The 27859-nt window shown below is 45.4% G+C and overlaps 1 protein-coding gene across 2 annotated transcripts in view; it reads left to right on the forward strand.

Moving 5' to 3' along the window:
- The window catches only part of SMYD2 (SET and MYND domain containing 2), a 50864-nt gene that overhangs the window by 16819 nt on the left and 6186 nt on the right, over positions 1–27859 (forward strand). Inside the window, exons 2-8 of one of the 2 annotated variants that reach the window (XM_019918371.3) lie at positions 4381–4444; positions 13805–13915; positions 16287–16347; positions 17113–17237; positions 22268–22335; positions 24923–25025; positions 27289–27399. In XM_019918371.3, coding sequence (XP_019773930.1) covers positions 4381–4444; positions 13805–13915; positions 16287–16347; positions 17113–17237; positions 22268–22335; positions 24923–25025; positions 27289–27399 — 643 coding nt within the window. Of the gene's footprint in view, positions 1–4380; positions 4445–7363; positions 7507–13804; positions 13916–16286; positions 16348–17112; positions 17238–22267; positions 22336–24922; positions 25026–27288; positions 27400–27859 lie in introns of those variants that run through there. The other variant, XM_019918372.3, reaches the window with a different exon arrangement.

Genomic DNA, 27859 nt, shown 5'->3' on the forward strand with positions numbered 1-27859 from the left:
CGTCTGTACCAATTTCAGATTCCACATATATGCATTAATATACGATATTTGTTTTTCTCTTTCTGACTTACTTCACTCTGTATGATAGTCTCTATGTCCATCCATGTCTCTACAAATGACCCAATTTCGTTCCTCTTTATGGCTGAGTAATATTCCATTGTATATATGTATAACGGAGGTCTTAAGAGCCCTCGCTACCCTTAGAAATTGAGAACTCCAAAGGGCTTTTTTTATTTACCTTGGTATTTATCAATACCGTATTTGTATTAATAATTAAAAATAAAATAAAGCGTTTTATTTTATTTTATTTTATTTTATTTATTTAAAAATGACAGCAACCGTTACTGTTAATGTAACATTTTTTTTTTTATGAGGACTGTTTTCCAAAACAAAAGAATTAATGAGAATAGTGGTGGTTTACAGTTTTGCAAATCTCTTTAATGTCTGGATTTCCAGAAAACAAGTGGATTCTCAGATATGCTTCTGAATTCAGTCTGGAGAATTATGTACTTTTGGTTGAAGTGTGCGAAGGAAATCTGGCCTCAAATAAATATGTAATTGGAAGGGAAGGAGTATTTTAATAACCTTTTCAGTTAATTGCAGATATTCTTTGATTCAACACTAGAACTTAGTAAGTGATTTTGTCTTAAAGACTAGTTGTAATGTGCAGCCTGAAGCCACCTGTGAATTTTATGTACTCTGATACGTAAAATCCCTTAGTCTGTCTTGTACTTTGAATGCCTCTTTTACCCATGCGTAATTTTTAAAACATCATACACTGGTCATTTGGAAAACATTGGTTCACTAAATTATGCAGACCTTCTAAAACTTTATTTCATCAAACCATATCAAAAAATCATAATTATGAAAACCACCACCAGTCTCATCAGACGAGAGACTGTCAAGCCTAGGGCGACAGACGTATGTTCTGAAATTTTGACTTTTGCTCAAAAGCCCAAATTTTATCATTGGTAACAAATATTGCTAGTTATTTTCCTTGATGTGATGGGCTCACTTCATTCATTTCCATAATATAGCTGCCAGATACACAAGTCTGAATAATCAGTTTGTCTAAAGTTGTTCTTTCAGGTAAAAGTGGTATTTCAAGAAAACAGTGGCTAGTTCAGTTTATGGCTCCGGGGATGGCCAAGAGCTCTTCCTTGAGACACAGCCCTCATCCTTCAGTAGGAGCAGAAATGCTTCCCGCCTTCTTCCCATTTCATCTCAGGATGTCAAAAAAAAACACATACCAAAGAGTTGAGGTTTAGTGATGTTAATATTTGTTACTGCTTCATTAGGGACATTCTTTTTTAAAAAATTTATTCAAGTATAGTTGATTTACAGTGTTGTGTTAATTTCTGCTGTATAACAGTAATTCCGATACATACACACACATATATATATATATATATATATATATATGTATATACACATTCTTTTTTTTTTTTTTTTTTTTTTTTGCGGTACGCAGGCCTCTCACTGTTGTGGCCTCTCCCGTTGCGGAGCACAGGCTCCGGACGCGCAGGCTCAGCGGCCATGGCCCATGGGCCCAGTCGCTCCGCAGCACGTGGGATCCTCCCGGACCGGGGCACGAACCCGCGTCCCCTGCATCGGCAGGGGGACTCTCAACCACTGCACCACCAGGGAAGCCCTATATACATTCTTTTTCATATTCTTTTCCGTTATGGTTTATCACAGGATATTGAATATAGTTCTCTGTGCTATACAGTAGGACCTTGTTGTTTATCCATTCTATATATAATAATTTGCATCTGCTCATCCCAAACTCCCAATCCATTTCTCTCCCACCCCTCTGCCCCTGTTGGCAACCACAAGTCTGTTTTCTATGTCTGTGAGTCTGTTTCGTAAGTAAGTTCATTTGTGTCATATTTTAGATTTCATTAGGGACATTCTTAAGTGATACTGGCTTTCCCCCCTTGCTGTAGCGTGTGGAAGTGAGGAATACAGTGACCACCCGGACAGTTTGGCGCGGCTGCTTTGATTTGTACTAAAGCATCGCAGGTTTTACCCTCCAGGCACCTTACACCTTCTAGAGCGCAGATGTCAAGACAGAAAAGGCAGTAGTAGTATTCTGGAAATAGTTTTCACCTCACGGACTCCCTGAAAGGGTCTCTGGGCCCCCAGTAGTCTACAGACCACATCTTGGGAACCACTGGGGTGGACAGTAGGAATTGTGTAACCTCTCGCCAATCCTGACAAGTTAGCTCTTTCTGCCTGATCTTCATGGTTTGTGGCCGTGGACTTGGTGACTGGCTGGGCTGAATGAAACCCGGCCTTTGGGAGATTTATCATGTCGATGAAATCCCACTGGAGTTCTTCCCGAGCTCACCAGAGCCCAATTGCTGTTTCTGTCTCTGGGATGTTACCTTGAAACTGAAAACAAACCTTGGTTTTTCCTATTAGCTTTACTGCTGGCATCTGTGCAGGAAGATCTCTGTATCCTTGTTTTTTTGTATGGTGTAGAGCTAATAAAGACATTATAATTTCCTAGTCTTTTATATCAAGGGGTCTTAACTCTAGTTTCAGAGCTAGTCCATGTATAGACTTTAGGTGACTCGTGAGCCTTTGAAATTTCACAAAATTTGCTGTTGTTTTTCGGGGGTTGGGGAGAAGGTGGGTTGTTGGGGAGAGTTAATAGCTTCAGATTCTCAGAGAGGTTTTGTGACCTCCCCCCTTGCAAAACCAAACCTTAACTCATGGTTATTTCAGATGGACATTGTTATGGGTAGCACCTACCCATCCATTGTCCATTTCCAAACGCACTTCTTTTTGGAAAGAATTTTCAAAGTTCCCTCCTTGGCTTTGCCTGTCTGTACTTGCCATTCCTTTGGCATTCCTTCACGGTTCATGTCACTTAGCACTTGCTCGCAACTCACTTCATGGCTGTCTTCACGCACATCTGTCCTTTTCCTCTTGGCATAAAATGCAGGAGAGCAGGGACCGTGCATCTCGTCCAGGTGTATCTCCTCGGAGGGTATTTCAGGCCGGAGAATATGCTCAACCAAATCAGTGGGTTCCTTTTTGAACCACTGAGATGTGCAAACTTGGAACATTTATTTATACCTCAACCACAAGATGCATTTTCCCCCCACACATTCTTCAGTCTGCTTCTTGGAACCCAAGCGCTGTCATGAAAACTGCAAGGCAGTCTGTTTCGTTCCAACAGTAGCATTTTTGGAACAGTTTCCCGATTCCGTGGGAGTAGTGTGGTGACTACCACTTGCTGATGAGACGCAGAGGAGGACTCTGCAGCGTGATTATATGTATATCATGAACTATCAGCTCTCCGGGGAAGCTGCAGAAGGAATGGGTGTGAGGGGGCTCCGCTGCAGGGCAGGGGGCACCCCTGACAGTAGCAAGAGTGCTCTTCACGGTGTCAGCATTTCTGTAAGTCAGAAAGCTGGCTTCAGTGTGGTGGGTGAGAATCAGACAGTGGGCTTTACAGATAGTGCTCTGATTTAACCACGTGGTGGTTCCCCGCCTCAAAAAAATTTTTAAGAGTTCTATCGTATGTGGTTTAACTTAGAGGCTTCACAGTTTTTGAAAAAACTGTGGCTTGTCTAACGCAGCAAACATACCAGCACCTAACAGTTGGGAAACAGCAATATCCCTGTCCTCTGTGGGAAGCAGGAAGATAAATAATACGGCAATGAACAGGGAGGACTGACCTAATTATGACGAGGCAGAAGAATCGCTCAGTAGGTTACCGACAAGGTGGATGTGTATACCAATCAGATCTGGGAATATTTTATTCAGGAATATGTTCCCACTTGCTGGGTTGCATTGTTTTTAAACTTAGCTTCCCAGACAACATTTGAGCTCCTGACACCCTCCATCCTATCTTCTGCATCACTTGTGTCTCTAAATACTAAAAGTTGCCACTCCCGGTGCATTTTCACCAGTGTGGGTGGACCCAATCCTCCATCTGTACAGACGCAAACTTCCAAGATGGCTTTGTTTATTTCTGTCCCTGTCTAGCAGGTGAGAAAATCAGGACATAAGAGCCTTTGACTTGCCCCAAACTATTGAATGATAGTGCAGGTGATGTTAACAGCTGTGGTGTCCCAGGCCAGGCTCATGAGTCAGAGAGTGTGTCATTCGTCTCTTTGGAAAGTGCCTTTCATGCCGTGGGGGTCGGTATATGTCGGTGCGTGTCCTCTTTGACTAACTCACTCCTACTCAAGGGCTGAATCTGGTCAAACTCTCCTTTGGGAGAATGCCACCTATCAGTGGGAGAGCAAGGTAAGGTGACTCTTGGCTGTGCTTTCGGACCAGATGGCTGTTGCTACTGCATGATGAAATGTGCAACTTCACGTTTCCCTGCCTCTCGACACTACAGTGCCCTTTCTGTTTTTTAAGGAAAGAAGGATTGTCCAAATGTGGAAGATGCAAGCAGGCATTTTACTGCAATGTGGAGTGTCAGGTAGGTGTTGGGCCAGCTGGCAGGGAGGGCCTTGTTTCCTCGGAAGATCGGGACCCAACATCCTTCTCGTCCTTGTCACGGCATCCCAGAGCCCTCCTGCAGCCAGAGCTACAAAGCCTCCTTGTGGCATAGGAAGTGGCTGGGTCCCCCTGTGTGCTGCCGGTGATGACGGGCAGCCAGCAGTAGCGTTTTGGGGCCACACAGAAGATCAGAAATAGGGGAGCCATGTTGGATACAGGCATGTGTATCACTGAGGTTGACAGCCTGCCCCCCAAGACTACCAGCAACAGACGGAACATGCAAAGATGACCAGTGAAAAATGTTAAAACGCTATCTTTAAAATTGTTTAGTCTTTACTATCACAGGTCTGTATTTGTATATGTCCCTCTAGCAGGCCACACGCTGCACTTGGGCTGGTCTAACCCAGCCTGATTCCAGCTAGACTTAGGTGAGCCCCTGGCACAGCCTTTGTACAGCCAGAGGCGAGCTGCTCTGAACTTGGACCTGGAGACCTGGGGACGGTGCCTCGGCAGCAGTCGGTGCTGAGTGGGTTCAGGAGGCAGGTTGCATGTAGACCATGGGCCATCTGGCTTGATGGATACGTCTCAAGGGAGTCTCGGAACACGGGACTGGGAAGCTCAAGGGGGAGTTTGGAGGAGCTCCTGGTAGATTCTTTGAGGGACGAGGAGTGGTGTCTTCCAAACTTTTCTACTTGATATACTATATAGTTATACAAAATGTTCATAGATATTTTACAGAAAAAGTGTTCCATGTTCCAGCAATTTGAATTTGGGGAGAATATGATCTTTGACTTCAGTATACCCTCCCCAAACTATTTTTTTAATGGAAACCTGCTGATACTCCTTGGGAAATGTCGATGCCATTAAACAATGGCTCTATATGACAGGGAGGATTTTCAACGTATCTGTACCTCTTTTTGTTGTTGTTCTTCCCATACTTGGTGTCATTCCCATCTGTCCCCTCCCCCTCCCTGGTCTGCCTCATTACCCACGATTTCATTTTTTTTCTCTCTCTCTTCTCCCTGTGCAGCTGGTCTCTGAAAGTCTCCAAAGAGCGTTATTTGGCAGTGGGAGAGGTTGCTAAGCTCCGATGTCTAGCATGTCAGTGTCATCTAACCGTAGAGCTCCTGTCACAGGGGCCCTGGCGGGAATGAAACACAGGCTGAGTCACTGGCTTGGGAAGGTCAGCCTTGGTTCTGAAGGCCACGTACACGGTCCCTCTCCCTGTGGACTTCCAGAGGCTGTCAGCCTGTGGGGCAGTGAGAATATAGATGGGTTTGTCGTTGAGTTTTTAGGGAGTGTGGCTTCTTTTGAAGAGGAGAGATCATACTTGGCCCCTACTGATCGTACACAGAGAATTCTGTGGTTAGATTGCTGCAACATTGGAGAGATCAGTGAGCCCTGGAATGACATGATTTGGTTCCAGGCCTGATAAGTTAGCTGTTTCTATATTTAAGTTAAACACTTCTAGAAGAAATAACTCATGACATTCTGGTTCTTTAAAGAAGCAAGCTAGTAACTCACAGACAGTTCAGACTATTGAAACACAGAAGACTAGGAGGACATGGTCCCAGCTCTGCAAATGACTAGCTCTAGGAACTTCATAGGACACAGGACAAAGGACATCTCAGAGTCTCTGTTTCTTTAAATGTAAATGAGGACAGTGGCCCCTATCTTGATAAATTGTAAGGACCAAATGATTTGACAGATATGAAAGTTCTATGTAAACTGTAATGCTGTGTGCAGGCGTGAGGGCTTATAAGTAATAATATTACAGTAACTCAGGCTGGACTGAAGCTTAGCTGTATGCAGAGAATAACGTATACAGCACATGTTAGATTTAAGGGACTTTTTTTTTTCTTTTTTAACTTTTTATTTTATCTTGGCGTATAGCTGATTTACCATGTTGTGATAGTTTCAGGTGCACAGCAAAGCGACTCAGCCACACATACACATGTATCCAATCTTCCCTGAACTCTCCCCCCATCCAGGCTGCCACATAACATTGAGCAGAGTTCTCCGTGCTACACAGCAGGTCCTTGTTGGTTATCCATCTTAAATATAGCAGTGTGCACATGTCGATCCCAAACTCCCTGACTGTCTCTTCCCCCGACCTGAGGGGCTTGTTTTTTTCACCTAAGAGAATGGATGGTTTCTAAGAACTTGAGATCCCTAATGGTGTACATTGTATGAGTAATGCTTGTTACAAAATGCTTGTTAACTTCTCTGATGAACTGTAAACTCTGCATTAATATAAAATATGAGAATCTGTGAGATGCTGAGCTACCTCGGGGTCTCCTGAGCGGGCCGCTGAGCTGTCTTCCATTAGGCCTCACCAGGTGGCATTATTTTGATGAATCATCGTGGTCCAGGTTGGGGTCTTGAGGTGGCCATTGTGTTCCCCCTGCCTTTAGGACCTAGATTTGCACACTCACAGTAATAGGTGCCCTGCTTGGAAGGTTCACAGTGATCGAGTTCATCAACCCATTTTAACCAGAATGCCTCTTTTTTCTTTTCTTCTTTTTTTTTTTTAAAGAAGGTTTTCTTCTCTTCTTTTAATTTTTTGGCCGTGCAGCGTGGCATGCGGGATCTTGGTTCCCCCAGCAGGGATCGAACCCGTGACCCCTGCAGTGGAAGCGAGGAGTCTTAACCACTGGACCACCAGGGAAGCCCCCCAGAATGCCTCTTTATTACTTTACAGCAAGCAGCTTGAAGTCTGTACATTCTCCTCCTATAGACAGATTGTACAGGTTAAAGCATAATGCGATTGCTTGTAGCAAGGAATCCCAGGATGTGGGGGGATACAGTGCTGTGACTGTAAGTCACATTGAAGGTCTGGGCCAAGACAGCTTGCTGTGTCCAGCATCGTGATGTGCAGTCTTCCCTGTGTGTCGCCCAGGTTCGGGGCTAGGACATCATGAGTCCTGGAGAGCACTTCTGCAATTCAGTTTTCCTGTGCTCTGTGAAGTATCTCTCGTGACAGAAGTAGCCTCCTAGAGGACAAGTGATAACACAGCTCCCAGAGCCACTCGTTTTCTAGAGGTGAGGCTGGATTTGACCTGTAAGTTTCGTTTTTGTTTCATCTGTCTCCTGATGTGGAAGGAAGAGGCTAATAGTCATTAAGGTGTTCTATCCTACGGTACTGAAGAACTGAGTAAGTGCAGGACACTGTATTACAATGAGATAGAATGGTCATAAAGGTTTAATCAAAGTAAGCACCTAGAAATAAATGGCTGTATAAGGGCTTCATCCATAAAATCATTAGGGAGGAATCTGGGGCATTTGCTCCAGATAAAAATGTATTCAGGGTTCTGTCCAAGGGACTGCTTGGATAGGATCAAAGTGGGGACTCTGCTACAAGTGGTACAGAACAAGAGCAGCAATGAAGAAGGTAAATGAGTGATTCTCCGCCTAAGAAAGCATGGCCCTCAGCTGCTGGTCATTCACTGGGCATTCTTCAAAGGCAGACCCCACCCACCTGGAGTCACCAGGGGGTCGGTACCACACATCAGATGATGGGGTTGGAAAGGAGGTTATCAGTAGATAAGAAAACTATGTCCACACTGGTTGGGTGACCCACCCAAGGCGACACAGCAGCAGAACCGAGACCAGACTGTGCAGGCTGCCTGGGGAGGGCTTTTCACTGCTTTCCAACACTGTGCTTGGGGGTTCTGCGGACCCTCCAGGAGAAGAGGCACCGTGGGAATGTGTCAAAGACTGAGAAGTGGCCTTTCATTGAGGTGAAAGGGAAGACCCCTTCCAGTAGTGTTGTCTTTCCAGAAACCTCTCCAACAGTGTAAGGCACACATCCTTCCACAAACGCAGCATCTTAGGAGACCCTCAGCACTGTGTTTGCTCTCCCCGGGCCCTCCTCTCTAATTGCAGGGCTTTAGGATCCTGCTTTGTTGTATGCAGTTTGGCCCTGTCTTGCCCCATTTCCTTTCCTCTTCATTCACTTGCCTCAGTGGGATCCTGCCAGAGGAAAGATTTTAATTGACGATGCATGAAAGGGTAATGGGAGGAAATACAAAAGAAACAGGAATTTCTTTTTAGTTAGGCTTGGTTTGTAACCTGTGTGTTTTAATGAACTATATTTATTTTTATAAATATGCCTGGAAAGCTAAGTGTGTTATTCACTCACTTAAGACTTTTTCATTAAGTCGTACTCTGACACGTTGAAGAGAATAGTTTTAGAAAGTTATTACATAGAGGAGTTGTGGAGTAGAACTTTCTAGGGTATTATTTCTTAACTTTGACAAATAGAAGAAAACGATTTGTGTTTTGTAAATAGAGGTGATAGGATTATGAGTGTGCTTTTGAAAGTAGGAAGGGGCATATCCCAATGGAGATTTTAAAAAGCACGTGTGAGGAGCTTGTGATCAAAGATTCGTGAACATTCTTGACTTTTATCATCGATTAGAAAGTAACTGAAGTGTAGAAAGTGTCCAAGAAGTGCTCCCATGACCCTGTCGTTGTTTGGGTGATGAGTGAGTGGGGCCAGAGTCATAGTTTTAGTCCTGGTTAAATTCGCTTTGTCCTCTTAACCCAGACACAGGAACCATCTTCAACAGAGCCACTCTTTTTTCTAAATGGTTAATATCACCAGTAGGAAAAAGCGTGTAGGAATGAATGAGTGCATCCCAATCACTCTTTTATGGGAAGAGAAAACAAAGCAGATGTCCTTGTGATGGGGGCTCAGCAGTGTCTGTCGTCTTGGTGTGAGATGGTCACTAAGCCCCTGATTCCCTCTTCATTCTTCCTCTCGCAGAGAATGGTAGTAGAGAGCAGCAAGCCTGACATTTTCTTACTATTCCACATTTTAAGAAATCACCTACGCGTGCTGCTCCACATTTCAGGAAACCACGTATGCGTGTGTACAAGTAGACATGGTGTAGATTGAAAGCCCCATTAGAACGAGAGAAACACCAAATACGAGAGTTAGAAAAGGCGACGTCACAATAAGAATCCGGTCTTCTTACGCAGGGAAGCAATATATCGCTTGCTCAGCAGAAAACTGGATGACATAACAAGCACTGTTTTCTTACAGTGTTGGAAGTGCCGGTGTACCATGAAACAATTTTGCAACGCTCTTTACGCATCTTTAAGCATTTTTGTCCATACGCAAAAAGGAAAGTCATGCAGAGCTGTTACTGCATTGGCTGAAAATGAACTAGAAGTTTAAAAAGTGTACCAAAATATTCCCTATCTTACTTTTATTTTTTTTATTTTTTTTATTTTTTTTTTTATTTTTTTGGCGGTACGCGGGCCTCTCACTGTCGTGGCCTCTCCCGCTGCGGAGCACAGGCTCCGGACGCGCAGGCTCAGCGGCCATGGCTCACGGGCCCAGCCGCTCCACGGCATGTGGGATCTTCCTGGACTGGGGCACAAACCCGTGTCCCCTGCATCGGCAGGCGGACTCCCAACCACTGCACCACCAGGGAAGCCCCCTATCTTACTTTTATGACAGTGAATTGTTCAGATTTATTTCACGAATAATCTGTGCTCAATATAGAAAAATCAGAAAGTAAAGACTGAAAGAAGAACAGAAAGAGTAGCCATACTTCATAATTTTATCCTTCCAGAGAAAATCACTAGTAACACTTTGGCATGTGTCTTTCTGAATCCTTCCTGTGCATTTATTTGTATATTACTTTCCTGGGAAATGGGATCCATTTGAGTTTGCATAAAATTTTATAAAGATTGCAATCAGGCAAGGAGGAAGAGCTTGAATTTTGAAGAAAACTAGTAGAGAAAGTTTTGGAAAAACGGGCAAAAATGTCTTTTTAAAAGCATAAAGGGTTGCAAAATCATTCTGTGTACAGTGAAACTGCCAGTACTAAAAAACAAAACAAAACACAAATAAAGCACTGTTAATTGATAAGACTTATTCCTATCCATCAGCTTAGCTTAATTTTTTGTTTCAATTTTGTCCAATCTGATTGTTTATAATTTCTTATGGGCAAAATTGGGGCAGATTATATCAGGATATGCTCAGAACCTAGGGGCAGATTATATCAGGATATGCTCAGAACCTATCTGACATTTCTACTAGATGTTCTTCTCCCCCCCACAGCTTTTTTTTTTTTAAGAATTAAAACCGAAAAAAAAAAAAAAGAATTAAAACCGAGTAGTGACATTGTGGCACATCTCTGTCATTTCCACCTTCTGACAGAAAGTGAAAACTTCTTATTACCTAGTAAATTTCCCTTGATGAAACTTACATGATTCTGCGCATCCTTGGATTTACCCAGCTCTCTGATTTAACTGCTCTGTGTGGGGCTGTATCACATTCGAGGTGCTCTTACTTTTACCTTGTGTTCGGATATAGTCGTAAACTACCTGAAGTCAAAGACTCCATCTCCCACCTCTGCCTCTACGGCCAGTCGAGGGCTTATTGGATGAATGAAAGAACCAGTAAATGAACAATTACCAGCGTTTGTTGAGAGCGCAGTGTGTGCCAGGCGCTGGTCTGAATGCTTCTTGTGGGTTAGCTTATTTGCTGGATCCCCACAATGACCCTTTGTGGTGGGTTGCATGAATGCCTAATTATCCCATTTGAAGGTCCTATATTTGTTGGTAGTCTTCAAGCTTTTGTGTCTGATTATCACTGTTGGAAAGCATAAAATCATAGACTCAGAATTCTGGACCTGCTAAATAACTTAGGGATCATGTTATTTACAGCCAAGGGTATGGATGCAGAGGGATTAAGAGGCTTGCCTGGTGTCACATAGCTGCTTCGCTGAAGAGCGGGGGGTGAGAATGCAGGTCTCCCCGAGCCCCAAACCAGTGTCCTCTTACTTCACAGCACTCTGCTCGCCTCCAGACCGTGCCCTGTAGTTAGGTTCCCTTCCCTTTGAAGACATTAACATCAATACGTGTCTACATTGTATGTTACTTTTTATTCACATTAATTTGACATTAATTCTATTAATAATATGTAAGTCATATTAAGAAATGTTAGTATTAAACTTATTTCTCCCAGGAGCTCATTGTTAAACACCGAAAGACACCACCTACAGTTCAGAAAACTAACATCTTCAAGGCCCTGCGGAGACCTTGTATTAGCGTTCCTGGGGTCATAGTGGACACGTGTGTGTTCCTAGTTGCCAGTTATCCATCTGCCCCAGCTGGTGGTGCTCACGCCCCTTGGATATCCCAAGGCCAGGTTTGAAGCCCTCTTTGAGTTTCCCTTTTTGCCTTGCATTTGGGGAGGGAGCTGTTTTGTCGGCTGGGAGCTAGACCCACCTGTTCCTACCACATTGCCTCATCACCGTGCTCTCATTTTAGGCTTTGGCTAAAAACAGATCCTCTTCTCCCTTGTGCATATCTTGTCATTTCTTTCTCCCCCTGTTCTTAGTTATATTTGGCATGGTGTTATTTAACTCTGCAGAACATCTTGGCACAGAACTTGAGCCAAGGGTCTGTGCCACGGGCTGCCTTAAATCATTGTGACATCGTGTCTTTCCTGTATTTGGCATGGGGGAGGGGAGGGAGACATCTTCATTCATTCAGCAACTTTATTGAGCGCCTAGTAAACACCAGGCACTGTTCTAGGTTCTGGGGTAACAGGCGTACACAAAACAGACTAATAAGGTCCTTTATTTTAGTGGGAGCGGGAGGGAGACATAGTAAACCAAACAACTAATCAGTGTGTAATATGTCAGGTGGTGAGAGGTACTAAGAAGAAACATAAAAGCAAGGAAAGGGAGAGTGTTGGGGAGAGTGCTGGTCTTGACAGAGTATTCGTGGCAGGTACCTTGAAAAGGGGCATCGGAGCAGAGACGCGGAGGAGGGAGGGAGCAAGGTGGATGTCTAGGGGAAGAGGCGTCTAGCCAGGAAATACTGCAAGTGCCAAAGATCTCCTGGCAGGAGCAAGCGTGGTCTGTTCAAGGAGCAGCAAGGAGACGTGGTGGCCAGCATGGAGTGAGGTGAGGGAGCGTGGTGGTGGTGATGAGCTCAGAGTAATGGAAGCGGGGGAGGGGGGGCTCCTACCACGTGTAGCCTCACGGGTCATCTTTAAGTCTTGGCCTTTCGCTCTGAGGTGAGAAGTCATTAGAAGGTGCTAAGCTGAGAAAAGGCAGGATCTGAGTTGTGCTTTGCAGAATCAATTACTCTGGCTGCTCTCTGGAGGCAGAAGCAGGTGTCCAGGTAGCCACGGGGCGAGGTGTCGGGTCTGCACACCCAGTAGAAAGGTGGGGGTGGGGGTGAGGCAAGAATTAATCAAAGGCTAGCTGTATTCTGCAGGCAGACAGGATGGATTTGCCAGGGAGATGAATGTGGAGTGGGAGGGAGAGAAGAGAGGCAGCCAGGAGGACTCCAGGGTTCTGGCCTGAGCACCTGAACCATCAGACTTGCCATTTTCTGAGGCAGGAAAGGCGGAGGGGAGAACACGACGATACCCAGTTCCGTTGCGACAAAGAGTGTCTGCAGACTCCCACTGAGTCCTCTCCCACAGCCTCTCAGCCCCATCACGCCACCGCGGTGGGCTTTTATTGGAGCTCGTGTGGTCCAGGCAGTTCCCAGTCACCCCACAGTAACCCTGTCACTGACGCCGGCATCATTCTTTATGCCCAGTGCTCAGAGCCTTCCTCCACGGCACCCATGTCCTCCTACTTCCTCAGCCTTCCCCTCTCGAAGGGGGCATCTCCACCCTTCCAGGAGTGAGCACACGCCCTTTACCCCCCAACCTGGGGCAGAAAGCTTCAAGACAAGTGATAGAAAGGAGCACAGTTTTCCTCTTTTATCAAATGACTCTACAGGAAGTCTGTGTTCCTAAATATTCCCAAGAGTTGCCCTGGCCAGACTCTTAGAGGGCCCTTGACAAAGCCCTCATTTGTGTTTTGTTTTTATCACCTGTAAAAGGGTGCTGTGCTGTGTCTGTGTAGACACACACAGACTAGGTGCTGTGTGTGTCACTTCTTGGTTATTTGCTCTGAAGTGAGAACAGAGCCAGAACAGAACCGTAGGTAGCAGAGCCAAACCAATGGCTAATGCCAAAGTCACTCGCCCCTGTGACTTGACAGCGACCACAGATAATGGAAAGGTGTGTGTGTTGTTTGGAATGATGAGGGGCACCAGATGCTTGAGGGAACAACACAAAGCAGATTTTCTCTTGCCAACAACCTTGGCCAGGCCTGAGTCAAGGTTATATAGCCACAACTATCTTAAAGGATGTTTTCATCTCTAGCTTTTGTGAGCATCATCGTGTTTTCCAAAAGGAAACATATTTCACTTGACCTTAGTAGGACTTATTGCATCCTCTCTTCTCGAACTTTATTGCAGTACGTGTGTGTGTGTGTGTGTGTGTGTGTGTGTAATAATTGTTTTTTCACTTTCCCAGAGAGAAGATTGGCCCATGCACAAGCTGGAATGTTCTCCCATGGTTGTTTTGGGGGAAAACTGGAATCCCTCAGAGACTGTAAGGCTAACTGCACGGATTCTGGCCAAACAGGTGAGGAATTGGGATCATGTTCAAGTGTGTTTTATTTTTATTTTTCTTAAAGGTCAGAAAGATGAGTGAGTGACCCATGGTGATCATCTCTCGTTAAGTGTCCTGGGACCCCATTTCCAGTCACATCCATATGGATGGGGTTGGGAACAATGCTGCACGTGTGAGCTGGTTTGTTTGACCTGTGCAGCTAGGATGTCACTTACCCCAGGCCAGGAACGTAGCCACAGTTACTAAATTCTGAGCTTTTTATGAGACAGGTTTACATAGAAAAATACGGCCTTTCAGGGCGTGAAAACCTGACTGACAATAATCAGAGCGTCCTAGGGAAGCAGACCGGCCTTCGAAGCTTTGCACCGTTCCCGTCTTTCCCCAGACACAGAGTGCACTCTGCTCCCCCCGCCCTCCGCCCCTGTCCTGTGCTGGGTCCTGCTCCTCTCCTTCTCGTTATTCGCCCTGCCTTGGACAGCCAGCGTGGCATGTGCAAGGAGAGGAGAAAGAAAAGGAGCGGAAACGTAGACATCGAGGCAAGGGGAGAGGGGAGGAGGGTGGGGATGAAGACAGCCATCAACGGTTTCCTCCAAAGATGAAGCCGGGGCTGGTGGTCCTGACCCCCAGTTTGCTCAGGCCTTATTGATTGCATGTAAATAAGACGCCCGATCTTGACAGGAGGGGCGGGAAATGCCGTAGGACTTGTCCTTGTGACACGATGAAATGGGCCGCACGGAGCTTAGAAGGTGTATGTCCACGGAGCTAGTGACAAGCTGGGGGCAGGGCCTCTGTACTGTAACTCTTTTAAGCTGAAATTTCATCTGCCTCTTCTTTCTGTCTTCCCCCACCCCACCTCCCTCCATTTAAAACTTCGGTTTTTCCTTCATCGAAACCAAATGTGATCCTCACCAGCTCATATCTGTCCCCAGACCAAGTCAGGCTCCTCGGCATCGTAGACAGGAGGACATTTCTGACCTCTGAAGTCACGCTTCTGTTATGTTCAGCCTGGGTCAGGTGCTTGCAGACATGCGCCTTCGCTGGCTCAGGGTAACCACAGGCATCAAGGCTGGCCTGTCGAGTGAGACCGAAAAATCAGAATGCTTTTTTGCTGGAGGAGGTTAACTTTTGGGTCCTTACTAAGTGTCCTCTTTAAATATATGCCAAGTACTTGGTCGGAAGGAAAGGGGAGGAGAAAGAAAACGGTGTGACTGGGTGAGGTGTCAGGGTAAGGAAGCCATCCGATTTGATCGGTAAGCATCTTGGGAGGATTGGGTGACCAGTCTGCTGGTTCCCCCCCAGCCCCACCGCCTGACGTTACTGAAAGTGTGGTGGTTAAGAATTCAGAAGGAGCCGGTGCCCTTTCTGAATGAAGTTTTCCCAGGCAAAATGACTTACTAATCTTATAGAAATGGATCCTGTGAATGGGAAGATTTCCACTCTAAAAAAGAACTATTGAAATGTTTTGGCACCAGGAGGGTAGTCTGAAAGCTATGATGAGTTTATACCAGTTTCATTCAACTTTTATTATAATTACTACTATGACTAATAGTCTATTAAATGAAAAGTTACCTGGCCATCTTTTCATCCCTATAGGACTTGATGATTAAAAAACCAGACCATTTGTATTCTAGTCACTTGCAAAGGATTCGGGGAGACAGGCTACCCAACTACCAAGGGGAAGCGTAGCATGCTAACTAGGGAGGTGAGAGCGCCCGGCTGGACCACCTGTATACCCAAGTTGAATAGCCTGATTACAAAGACACGGCCTTGGGCCAGCTCTTGAGCTCTGCGTTTGAACTCTTGTCAACACCAGGTTTATTCATGTTCTCAAAGCCTGGCGGGTTTACTATTGTCAGCTCCTCTTGGGGTGTCTAGAACAAAGCCGGCAACACGTTTCAAGTGAATCTGGGCTCACGGATACAACCGAAAGTGTTCTTTTTAAAACCTGGAATTTGAGATCATTTTAGCTTATGCTTAAAGAAAGTGTAAAATGGATGGGGGTTTGATTTTGTTCCTTTTTAGAAGGAGAAATAATAAATGGGATGGTTCATCTGTAGACTCGGTCCTTTTAAGTCAGGGACCTAAAAAGTTGTTTTCTAGCCACCGTTCTTTCCCATAACAAGCATTTTTGAGCCTACTGTGTGCATAGCATTATCAGGGTGTTAGGAACGTGGCAGGTGCTTTTAAAAGCTTTTCAAAAGAGTCCTTTGGATTTGGATGTTAGGCAAAAGCTCTCAGAGCCCAAATGGCAGACTCCTTGGCTGGCGCTCTTTACTTCGTTCAGAACTATTGCCTTTTTCTTCATGTTGATGTACAAGTGAAAGCACTGTTTTTTGCACTAGGTGTTGAAATCTGTCTGTGTGATTTCTTCCCCAATTACTAGAAAATCCACCCAGAGAGAACACCTTCAGAGAAATTGTTAGCCGTGAAGGAGTTTGAATCACGTAAGTCTCCCTGTGACTGGCTGAGGAGTTATCTTACCCACACATTATCTGTGAATTAGACGGGATTGAGGAAAGGAAGAGATAGCTGGATTCTTAGTGGTGGTGGGGAAGCCGGATTCTTAGTGGTGGTGGGGATTTCACAATTACCAGTTTTTATTTTGACTTGTGTGCTGTTTTGAAAAATGAATATAACTTTTTTTTTTTTCTGAGTTGCCAGGACCTGCTAGGAAATAATTAAGGGGAAGCAGGAACTTACAGGATGAATTGTTACATTACTCTATCTCCTGCTGGCTCTCCTGGCATGCTGAGTATTTTTTGGATCTTTGCTGAATTGCAGTCCTGTAAACAGCTGATGTCCTTACGGAAAGGCATTAAATCAGGGGCTGTCCACTTTCTCGATCATGACATAGACTCCAGGGCCAATCGGGGGGCCCTTGACTTGGCCAAGCTAGTTATCGGTCATCGCCACTCATTCCTGACCTTGTTGCTAATGGTCAGTTGAAATTCCCTGTCCTGAGTGACTTCCAGTTGTCAGAGGAAGAGAAGAAAGAAATGGCACGCTTTTCTTGCCCTAGGGTTTATCCGTTAGACCAAATGAGGAGGAGGTATATTTCCTGGGGCTCCACGTAGTTTTTTCTTCCACTTCATGCCATTTACAGGATATAGCTAGACTCCAGAGTTTAACACACTTGAACGTGATCCCAATAAAAGGATATAGCTAGAAATCCAGAGTTTTCTACCAGCTGAATGATGGTTTATCCACAGATCTGGATAAATTAGACAATGAGAAGAAAGGTTTGATTCAGAGTGACATTGCTGCTCTCCATCACTTTTACTCCAAGCACCTTGAGTTCCCTGACAACCATAGCCTGGTAGTTCTCTTCGCACAGGTAAGAATGCAAGCATCAAGTGACACTTAGTCTAACCTTTCCCTGCCTGAGTCCCTCTCCTCAGCACGTGGTCGGTGAAGATGAACGAAAGTAGAATGATGGCATCTACTTGGCAACGTGGTGCCTGACCTGTTGGGCCCTGTTTTGCATCGCCTGGCTGGGTGTCCTTGAGCAGATCAGGGTCCTGTCTGTGCTGGCCCTCACTGATGGTGGCACATAGGAAACTCGCCCTAACCTCTGCCTCTTGCTGCAGGAAGGGTTTATGAAAACAGGGGAGTTGCCAGTGCCCCAGTACCATGGCATACTGGAAGCTCTTGGAATAGAAAAGACCATTTGAGGTTCCAACATGAAATTTTACTCTTCTCTTAAACCTTCCCTTCTGACAGTAGTGGGCTTCTTTTGGTTGGTTGTTTTTGTTTTGTTTTGTTTTTGTACTCCTACCAACACTGTATGGATAAATTGAGGCAAATACAGACGGCCCCAGGAAGGACAGTCACCACAGAGAGGAGCCCAAGTGGGTCTACGTACAGGAAGCCTTTCCTGATGGTTGCTAAGAAGTCCTATTTAGGGGAGCCTAGGTTTACCAAAATCAGATATGATAAAAAAAAAAAATTAAAGAGGCTTCTAGACAAGAGCAACTTAAAGGCGCTGAGGCTGGTTGCCAAACCAGCCATTTGGAAAGGCCGAGGCTCCGCTGGGCATGGCTAGGACACAAAAGACAGTGCGGCCGGCACCCTTTGGCCGAACACAGTCTGGCTGCATCAGTCTTCTGTTACTGTGAGGGTGGCTCTTCCTGGCACGACTTACCAGATCGGATTTCTCTCCCTAACATACCCTCGCGTTTTCCCCTCCAAGCTGAACGTGTAGCTGAAGGTGACCTTCCCAGAAAGAGAGGTACTAGAATACTGCTCTGTGGGATTACATTTCCCTGCCAGAGCCTTCAGTGCCTAGATGGATAAAAGAGCTTGGTAGATACTTACACATTTTCATCTTAGGACAGAGTAAGCATCGCCGATATACCCCTTGACCCACTAATTGCATTTTTAGGGATCTAGCCTAAGGAAGTAGTCAGAGATTATGGACAGAAATTGACATGCAAATTGTTGATTGCGTGGTTCTTTTTAAAACCAAAAAAAAAAAAAAAAAAAAAGAAAAGTGAAAAAAAGAGAAAAAGAAAAGGAAGTACATATTATAAATGGTCAGCAGTAGGAGTTTGGTAAATAAATTTTGGCCTAGCCTTACGATGGAAGGTTATGTAGCCTTTATAAATTACATTTCAAAGAATATCTGAAGATGTGAAAAACGCTGATGATAAAAACATTAAGTGTAAGAGCAGGGGAATGTGTAATATGAAAATTTACTTATGTAAAAAAAAAAGTTGAAATGGAAGTTCACTGTTGGTTATCTCCTGAGTTGTGGAAAATTTTTGCTTTTTTGTTGGATGATTTTTCTGGATTTTCTACAATGAGCATGGATACCTTAAGAAAATACTAAAAAGAAGAAAAGATGAAAAGCACCTAGTTCTCCCACTTTAAAAACTGCACATATCAAGAAAGAAGTGAGTCATCACCACTTCATTCACCTACTTCAACCCCTCCGTGAGAAACACTGTGAACAGTTTGATGAGTTCCTTGATAGACTTTATGTTTATGTGGATGTATTTCTATTGTGTGACTGTCACAATCAGAAAAAAATGCTGTTCTCGGTAAAAGAAAAAATGGGCTCAAGTTATGAGTGTTAATAGGCATGATGAAAAACCTTCCTGATTTCATTATATGATCCTGGGATTATTACAGCGTATTTCCCTAAGCATCCTAAGACAGTGGATTTGGGTGACAGTACAAAGTGGAGGAATTGACTTCTCTTACATTTTTTAAAAAGCTAGACATGACTTCTTTTCTGGATTAGATGAGGCATGGTTCCGTGAGAAAGCAGGAGAGATGAAATAAATATAGGTATCTTTTCACTTCAAGCTGTGGAAAAAACAACTTTTTTTCCAACACAGTAATGCATGCTGATGGGACTTCTCAGTGTTGACATAGTAGATACGGGACCATAGTTACCAAAAATCAAGGCACTTGGTGTCACAAGCAGAAATATATTTGTGCTGAAAATGACTCAGAGTCCTTGAAATTTGGGCTGACTCAGAAAATCCAGGAGATAGATACAGATATATATATATACACACATGCACACACACACATATATAACTGTAGGTAATTAATTCCTTGAAAGACTTTATACTTAACAGATCATAATATCCACTCTGAGATCGTGCGTGTACACATGGGTGCACATACACGCACACATACATATCTTTTCTCCATATATAAATTGGAAAAGGGACATTCAGTACCCTCAAAGGCAACCTTAAAGCAAAACTGGAAAGTGCTGTCCCAGCCCCATGCCGCCTTCTGGTCCTGCCTTTCAGCCCTCAGCTGCGTGTCTGCTCTTCCAGCCTCTGAGCCCTTTCCTCTCTCTGGTTCATGGGAGGGTGTTGTGGGTTAACCCGTGGCCCAGCAGCAGCTGGCAGCGGAAGGTGACTGCACTCCTTCGGCAGCGCTGAGGTGCATTTTAATCACCGGGAACATATGCATGGTTGGGAAATGTATTTTTGGTGTGCAGCCTACATCCAGTCTAAATGCTGATTATGAGAATAGCTTCAGTAAGGCACTTAACGCCTGACTTGACTTGGAAAAAAAAAGGACGATGGCCCATGCATCTTTCTTAACAGGCAAATTCACTTTTCTTCCCTAGGGATATTTCAGAAGGGAGGGAAAGCTAGCAGGCAAATTGCTATGCAAGTTGGCTTAAACACCAGTACCACCTCCCAGAAAGGAACAGTGATGACACTTGTGCTCACAGGAGCCGTCCTTTGCAATGAAGAAACACACTGTCTCCTCCACAGTGAGAGGAGGGCGGCAGAGGGAATAAAGCCGACCTGTGGTCGTGCAGCATTGAAGCCTGAAAGCATTTGGAGTCATAGACAGTCCAGCTGAGAACCTCGAAGAGGAAGAGATTACGAAGCAAAGGGGCAAGTCTCCTTCCCCGACCTCCCAAAGCTAGTCAAGAGCTGTCGGTCCCTAGATCAGTTGTCAAATTGCTAAATTCTCTCATTCATTCTTCCACTTCGCAGACGTTTGTTGTCATCCTGTGGGTACCAGCCACTGCTGAGGCATGTTAGTTTCCAGTCTGAGACTGGGTATAGATCATTCAGTTCCTAGGATGGTGCAGGACGCATAGTTCATGCTCCAGTAAATTTTGTTGAATGAATGAAGGTGCTGATTTCCTCTTAACATAATGTTGGTTGATGGTCACTGATTAATGATAGTTGGTTAATGTCCTGATGACAGAATCGGTTAGAGTACCTGAAGCTGGCACAAAAAATAGTATGCTAAGTCTTCTACATAAAAATGCCCAACACCTCAGGATTTCAAAAACTGTATATTGTTCTACTATTGTTTTCAACAATTGTTGAAAATTGTAAATACTGATCATAAATGTGTTGAATTGTAAAAACTGCAAGTCAGACTCATCAGAGCCTTTACTTCTCTATGTACCAAGATTTCTAAGCCTTTGACACTGGCCCTTCAATTTTAAGTAAAATTGCAACATTAAGAATCAGAGATCAGAACAGTTTTAGGAGAAGCATGGTACAGTGAAAAGAAATACTTGTGTTTCTGATGGCTTTGCCATCAGAATGTCTAGTTTGAATTTTGACTCCTGTTCTGCCACTTGCTACTTATATGGCCTTGAACAAGTCACTTAATCATTGACTCCCTGAACCTCAGTTTTCCCATCTGTAAAATGGGTTATGCCAGAGTAGTATTATGGATTTATGAGAGGGTAAATATGCAGCGCCCAGCCCAGTGCCTAGCCCAGAGTGAGTGCTTGGTGGGTGCTAGTTTTAAAAAGCCCATCCATTGGCCTGAAAGGCGCCAATGTGGTGTGTCTGGTAGGAAGGAGCCTGGCTGCAGCTCACGGGGTGAAATCATTCAGCACGCAGGCTTCACAGACAGCCTCATAGCTGTGAGGGAGAGCAGGGCTCTCAGCCTTTGCCACTGGCTTTGGGTGAGTCACTGTCCCTCTCTGACCTTATTTTCATGATCTGAAAAGTAAAGCGACCGAGTCCCCTTCCAGTTGTGAAGTTTTAGATCCAAATGAAAAATACCCACCGAATTAACCGTCTCCCAGGAGCCTGGGTGTTCCTGGAGAGCACAGATTTGGGCCCGTTCTCCCTTCTCTGCACAGTGCCCAACATATAAGGGTTCCTCGGTGGATGTCTGTGGAAAGAGTGAGTTTGTGAAACAGCCTGAACTGGGGAAGTATAGTCCTTATTTTCAGCTATGAGCTCTAAATTAGACTTCCAGGATGTTGAGAGCTGCCCTTGGTGATTTTCAGTGTAATATTTCTTCTCAAAGATGAACAAGTGGCCAGTAGTTGATGTGGCTGAGGCATGAAGGAACATTCTCAGTCCCAAGCAGCTTCAGGGTCTTGGTCCCCCTGCCTCTCAAGGGGATGGACAGCAGTTAGATTAGCTATGTAAAGGCTATTTGCCGCCTCACCTAATGAGCTAGGTACCAGGTTAAGTGACTCCTTTTTTTAATGGAGGAAAACCGAGGGCAGAGGAACACGGTGATGGGCTTAAGATCCCACTCCGGGTCTGTGGCATAATTAGGATCAGAGTGCAGATGTCCTGACTCCCGTGCAGATCTGCAGACTTCAGTCCTTAGAGCCTTAGTGGTTCGTTGTGCTCTTGGGCTCCCGTGGGCAGGGGGGCAGGTGGGCTAGACTAAGGGTGCATCAGCCCTGACAGTTCTGCTTCTGTTTGTTTACACATGAGACTGAGCTGTAAGCTGTGTCTGAACATAAGATATCTCGGCCAAAAGAAAGGTTTTCAGATCACTAAACCAAACATCTTCCTAGTTAATTTGTTAAAGGTCAAAATTAAAGAAATGATTTCTATCCAGAGAGAAGCTTTAGCTCATTTTTTTTTTTTCTTTCTCTCTCCCCCTTCTTTCTCACTACAGGTTAACTGTAATGGCTTCACAATTGAAGATGAAGAACTTTCTCATTTGGGATCAGCAGTATTTCCTGAGTAGGCTGAGTGTGACTTCCTTTTTTTTCTTTTTACTTATTTATCACTAATTTGAATTTTTTTTTTTTGATTTTTAAATAACCTCCCTAAACTGCATGTGGCACACATGAAACTCCAAGTGAATTAAGTCCCCTTTTTAATTATGCCAGATTTCAAAATATTTCCCCTGCATTTAAGGATCTGAAGGTAGTAGTTAAGACAACAGTTGCTTGGTAAGTCCTGCTAGGTAGAGAGTTGTTATTCAAGAACGTTTTAGAGTGTGCATAGAAGGAACAGCCCAGGCCCCGCTGAGAAATTTGCTTTTTGCATATCTGTGGTTCTGGGAATCTTTGGGTTTCTTCCACTCAAAGGAAAATGTTTATTGCCAAGAATTGGCTGTAGGCTTACGTAGAGACTGTGTAAGCTTCTTGTTCATCTGTCCTTTTTGAAAAATACCAGTATAGAAACAGCACATCTTGGAGGGAGAATATGCTAAAGTAGTGAACTAGGGAAAAATTTCAAAGAACGATAGGATTTTTCTTTATGTTAGGAATACTCAGGTAATTCAAGAAAGGCCAGCCAGTTGAGCAGCGGAGATCATTATAGCTCTGATTGTAATGGACTGCCAAGCATGGCTTTGCCGTTGTCTATTTGATGGACAGGATGGTCTCCAAATGCGTCAGTCCCCTGACATCAAGCCCTGGCTTCACAGATGGAGCAAAGGAGCCCTTCCTGCATCCCCTGTCTTGAGTTCCTCCACACTGTAGATTACTTTCATCTAAAGTGATGTTGCTTAATACAAACTACAGGAGCCTCTGGCTCTAGGTTGAAGCAATTGCAGGAAACCCTTAACACCCATGCTTTGGCCGTGGATGGCACGTGAGCCCTACATGTCTGTCTGTTGCTGCCCAGCTCTGTGCATCGTACGGGTCTGAAAGAGAAAAATCTGTTCAGGTCCATGTCCCCTGATCGGCTGTCACAGGCTTTCTTGAACCAGAGAAACAAAAAGTTTATTCCCGTAGTATTACTGTTTCTGTGGCCAAAATGGTGTCATCTGCAGTTTGAATTCTGATGGTGAGGAAAGAAGTGGTTTGGGGAAAGGTTCTTTGGGACCTTTGCCCTTGGGAAAAGGAAGGAGAAAAAGAAGAGAAAGGTGATTAGACCCTCTTTAGAAGACTCATCTTGACATCTTCAGCCCTGAAATGAGCTCTGGAATGTCTGCTCTTGGTATGTGAAAGATGGAAAGCAAGGCTAAGAGTGGTGGTGCTTGAGGTTTCCCCCTGTCCAGCAGTTGCCCAGAGAACGGCGGTACCAAGAGCATGAGCTGTGATAGGTGTCCTGTCTTCGGGCAGCTCCCCCGCCTTCATGAGAAAGATGGCCAGGAGTCTGTCTTGGAATGAGTTACTTAATACTTTTGCAAGATGGTTCTACAAACCTGCTCTTCCACTAAGAACAACCTCTGGTGCCTTTCTTTATCAGATTTCCTAGGGCCTGATTCCCTGTGCATGACTTGCTGGGAAGCAGGGTGGAGGTGACCCTCCCCACGGACAAGACAGGGAAGCCGCCGCGTGGCCCTGCCCATGGCAGCCACCCCCTTCACCCAGACCTCTAGCAGCCGCTCCCCTGGTACACGACGATCCGGGGGCAGCTCCTGTGCATCAGGCTCTCCAACCCCCTTGCTTTTTTGTGTTCATGGAGCAAACAGGAGAAGGGGTTTTGGTCACTGAGGGTCAGGCGAGTCACACCGGCCACCAGAGCCAGGATGCACCGGGATGTGAGTGCCCATCTGAGCCCCAGTTTGGATCCAGGCAGTTTTAATTGGAGGGAAAAATTCCCTTTGGCAGAAATCATATCAGCATTGTGATTTCCAAGGCAGCATTTTCAGAGATCAAGCACTTTTCCCCTGTAGTTTAGAAATTTCTGTTCTCAGAACTTTGACCTTGATATAATCAGAAAGCTCAAAGCCCTCACATAGGCGACTCTCTCTGTCCTCGCCGTCCCTGTAAAGCAGACCGCAAGCAGCCGGAGCAGCAATGTCCCAATTTTCCAGATGAGGAAATTGAGGTGCAGAGCCTCAGACGGGCTCCTCCAGGTCTCTCAGGGAATCACACACCCTCACTCAGGAAGCCGGCATCTCCCGCGGTGCCGATTTCTCAGCATCTGAAGACAGCATGTTAGAAATCGTCCTCTGATATAAAAAGCTGCTTGGCAGTGACAGCCCATTTGTCTTGTACAGTGTCCCGTGGAGGAGCTGCTCACTACTGTAGGTGTTGAGTTTTGAGTCCTGCATCTAACAGGAAGGAATTTGTTGTTGTTGCTGTCTTTATCGTTGTTGGGGGGGGGGGGGGGTTTGGTTTTGTTTTTGGCTTAGAAATCACCGTTGTGAATTGCAGATTTCACTTTTCAGTACTGTTCAAATTTAAGATGTTAGATATTGTCATAAATGCATGCACGACAACCTCTTAGACTCTGATGGCCAGCTGTTAGATTTTTTTTAATGTCTACAAAGATCCAGTTTCTGTAACTTAGCAAGTAAGTGGCCAAGGAGTTACCTGAACAGTCTGTCTGCCTTCCTGAGAACATTGGGTTTTTCTCTTCTCATCGACAGTGTTGCACTGATGAATCATAGCTGTTGCCCCAATGTCATTGTGACCTACAAGGGGACCCTGGCAGAAGTCAGAGCTGTACAGGAAATCCACCCTGGAGAGGAGGTGAGTGCGTGGCTGAGGGCAGCCGTGTGGTGGGTACCATCCTCAGTCCCTCCAGGGTTCAGGGTCAGACCTGCGGCTTGATCCAAACTTTCAGCTTCCATTTGGCGCTCGCCATGTCCATCTGTGGCCAAAAAAAGAAACCAGGGAAGAATAGATTCGAGTAAGGTTCCTCACAGAGATTTATAGAAAAATGAAACTGCCAAAATGAGCAAAATGCAATCTTAGAGTGTGTGTATTCCCATTTCCAAATAATTGGGTTTGAGTTTATTTTTGATTCATGAATTTTGGCCTGTTCCCCTCCGGCCCGCAAAGAGAAAAGCAACCCAGCAGTAGCTAACGAGTTACAACTCGAAATGACATCAACGGTTCATGTCGTATCAGTTCCACATCTGAACATGGGAGGGTTCACTTTCTAGGAATGGAATGCAGATGGCCAGGTGTACACACTTGATGGGACAGGTAGAGGCAGTCTGTGGCCAAGGGCCACCATTAGCTTCCCTCCCTAACTTAGGGATATGGAGCGAATCTGGTCAGCGATTCCCTTCTCCTTTCCTGTGCTGTGGGTCCATGACTACCCTGTCAGGTGCGTTGAGAACGCTGGCCAGGCCTTGCCAGATGTATGCTATACTTTTTTAAAGTAAATCTTAATATCCCTAGCAAGACACATGAATTTTTAGGGAATGTAATCACGCACTTTAGATACATTTCAGTTTAAATAATCTCTAATGCTATTTTTTAAGTTGCATGTCTGGATATTTAGAATGTTTTAAGTATCATGATCAGTGTATGACATGATATGGGCCTCGGTTTCTCTGGACCTTGTTAACTAACCCACAGCTAAACTGGGAGCCCCACGCCCCAGGTACAAATCAGACTTTCCACCCTTTGTGGAATTCGTCCTGAGGAAGGCATCTTGTTTTGAGTCAGGGTGTCTTGGTTTCCGAATGTCTTGTGGAGGCTGCCCTGTGCCTCTTTTGTTAAAACAGCCGATTGCAGTCAGTAGGAACCTAAGTCACCAGGACCCGCGCTTGGGGCTGCCTGGAGCAGCTTGTCACCTGGACTGGCTGTGTCTGGGCCGCGAGCGGCCTTTGTCGCCATCTTCTGGGCCCTTCTGTCTGTTGCACCATGTGCCCATCAGTCATTTCAAAGAGATGAGGCAGGCTCTGGCCACTGGGGCAGGGCGAGGCTCGCTCCTGTTGTTTTGCCCTCTTGCTGTCACAGATCAGAAATGCAATCTCCTCCTTTTGGGCAAGTCACTGTTTTGGGGGTTACCTGCCCTACAAAGGGGAAAAAGCCACTCCCTGGGGTGTCAGATGAGCCACAGGGTCTCTGTTACTGCCCGTTGCACTGGGGAGAGCTCAGGGCACCTGCAAGCACCTAGCCTGTGTGGGTCCCCCACCCTCGCCTGCCTGCCAGTGCCCGAGGTTACTGGCACAGTGACGGCTTTGGGACATCCATCTGTTCAGTCAGACGTTTGCCTGATGGTGTGGGATGAGCAGCGAGTGCCATCCCAGTGAGTCGATAATGGACAGTTAAATGCCGGCCTCCTCCATATGCTGCAAGTCGCAGTTATAGAGCCCGTTAGAAAAAAGCAAGGATGGGAGAACTTGACGAGCCCAAAGGTATGACTTTTCCAAGTTCTCTGGCCCGGCTGGGTAAGGCAGCAGCTTGCTGGTGGCCTAGGAGCTGCATCCTCCCTGTGCTGGCCTGTCCCGGCCTGCTGAGCCGAGCTTCCTGGTCCATTGCCAGCTGATGGCAGGATAAAGGGACACACACTGTGTGTGTGTTCATGTTCCCCCTGCACCCACCCAGCAGTGCATCTAGGCCGTCCTGGGTTGTGAGATCAAAGAGGCTAAACAAAGACCAGGAAGAGATAGTGCAGGGCCAATCCCAAGGATGAGTAGGCTCTTTGCCCATCGTGGCCTTTGCTTCTATACACAAGACAGGGGCATCTACTGCTGGGCCAGATTCACAGCTTGCTCTCTGGGGAGGAAGGAAGCGGGATGCTCTCAACCTTCCAAATTACCGTTTTAGGGATTCCTTGGTTCTGCAGGAGGTGGGTAGAGAAGCCCTTTCTCTTCACCACCACTAGCGGGTGCTCGGTTTGAGGAATTCAGTGTGTTAAGGTAAAAGACTGTGTCCCGAGCTCTGGCCCTCCTGTCCCTGCAAGGTCACCATCAGGAATGTTTGCAGAGCGACAGGCAGGATGAGGCGTGAGTTGGCCTGTAGCAATCTGCAACATCAACTTTTTGGACCCCCTTAGGTTTTTACCAGCTACATTGACCTCCTGTACCCAACAGAAGATAGGAATGACCGGTTAAGAGATTCTTATTTCTTCACCTGTGAGTGCCAGGAGTGCACCACCAAAGACAAGGTAAACTCCCCGACCCGGCACAAGTGCTGACTGTGCTCTCTCTCTCAGGGCCTCTGTGCCAAGTGAGCGCCCCTGTCTGACTTGGGGCGTCTCCTCCTGTCGTATTTTTGAGGCTTTAAACCGCCTCACTAGCATAGCCCGGGGGAATCCAGTTAGACCAGATCTTTGTTCAAACCTGATTCTCGCAGCTGGTTAAAACATTTCCATCACATTGTTCAAATAAGAGAAGGATTTGCCAAATTGCTATGTCTTGAAAAGAAATGGCTGCTCAAAAGAGAGGGAAGGGAAAAAGCACATGAGAAACATTTTCAAGCTTTCCCACCTATCCACCAGAATCTGAAGATTATTATTAAATTATTTTGTCAGTGCCACCCCTCCTTATTCTATTCTCTTAATTTCACAGATGTCTGAACACACACATCTGCCCACAGCAAACATATTCTCGGTGTCTTGCCTCGAT

Source organism: Tursiops truncatus, chromosome 1, assembly GCF_011762595.2.
Source record: "Tursiops truncatus isolate mTurTru1 chromosome 1, mTurTru1.mat.Y, whole genome shotgun sequence".
NCBI classification, from domain to species: domain Eukaryota; kingdom Metazoa; phylum Chordata; class Mammalia; order Artiodactyla; family Delphinidae; genus Tursiops; species Tursiops truncatus.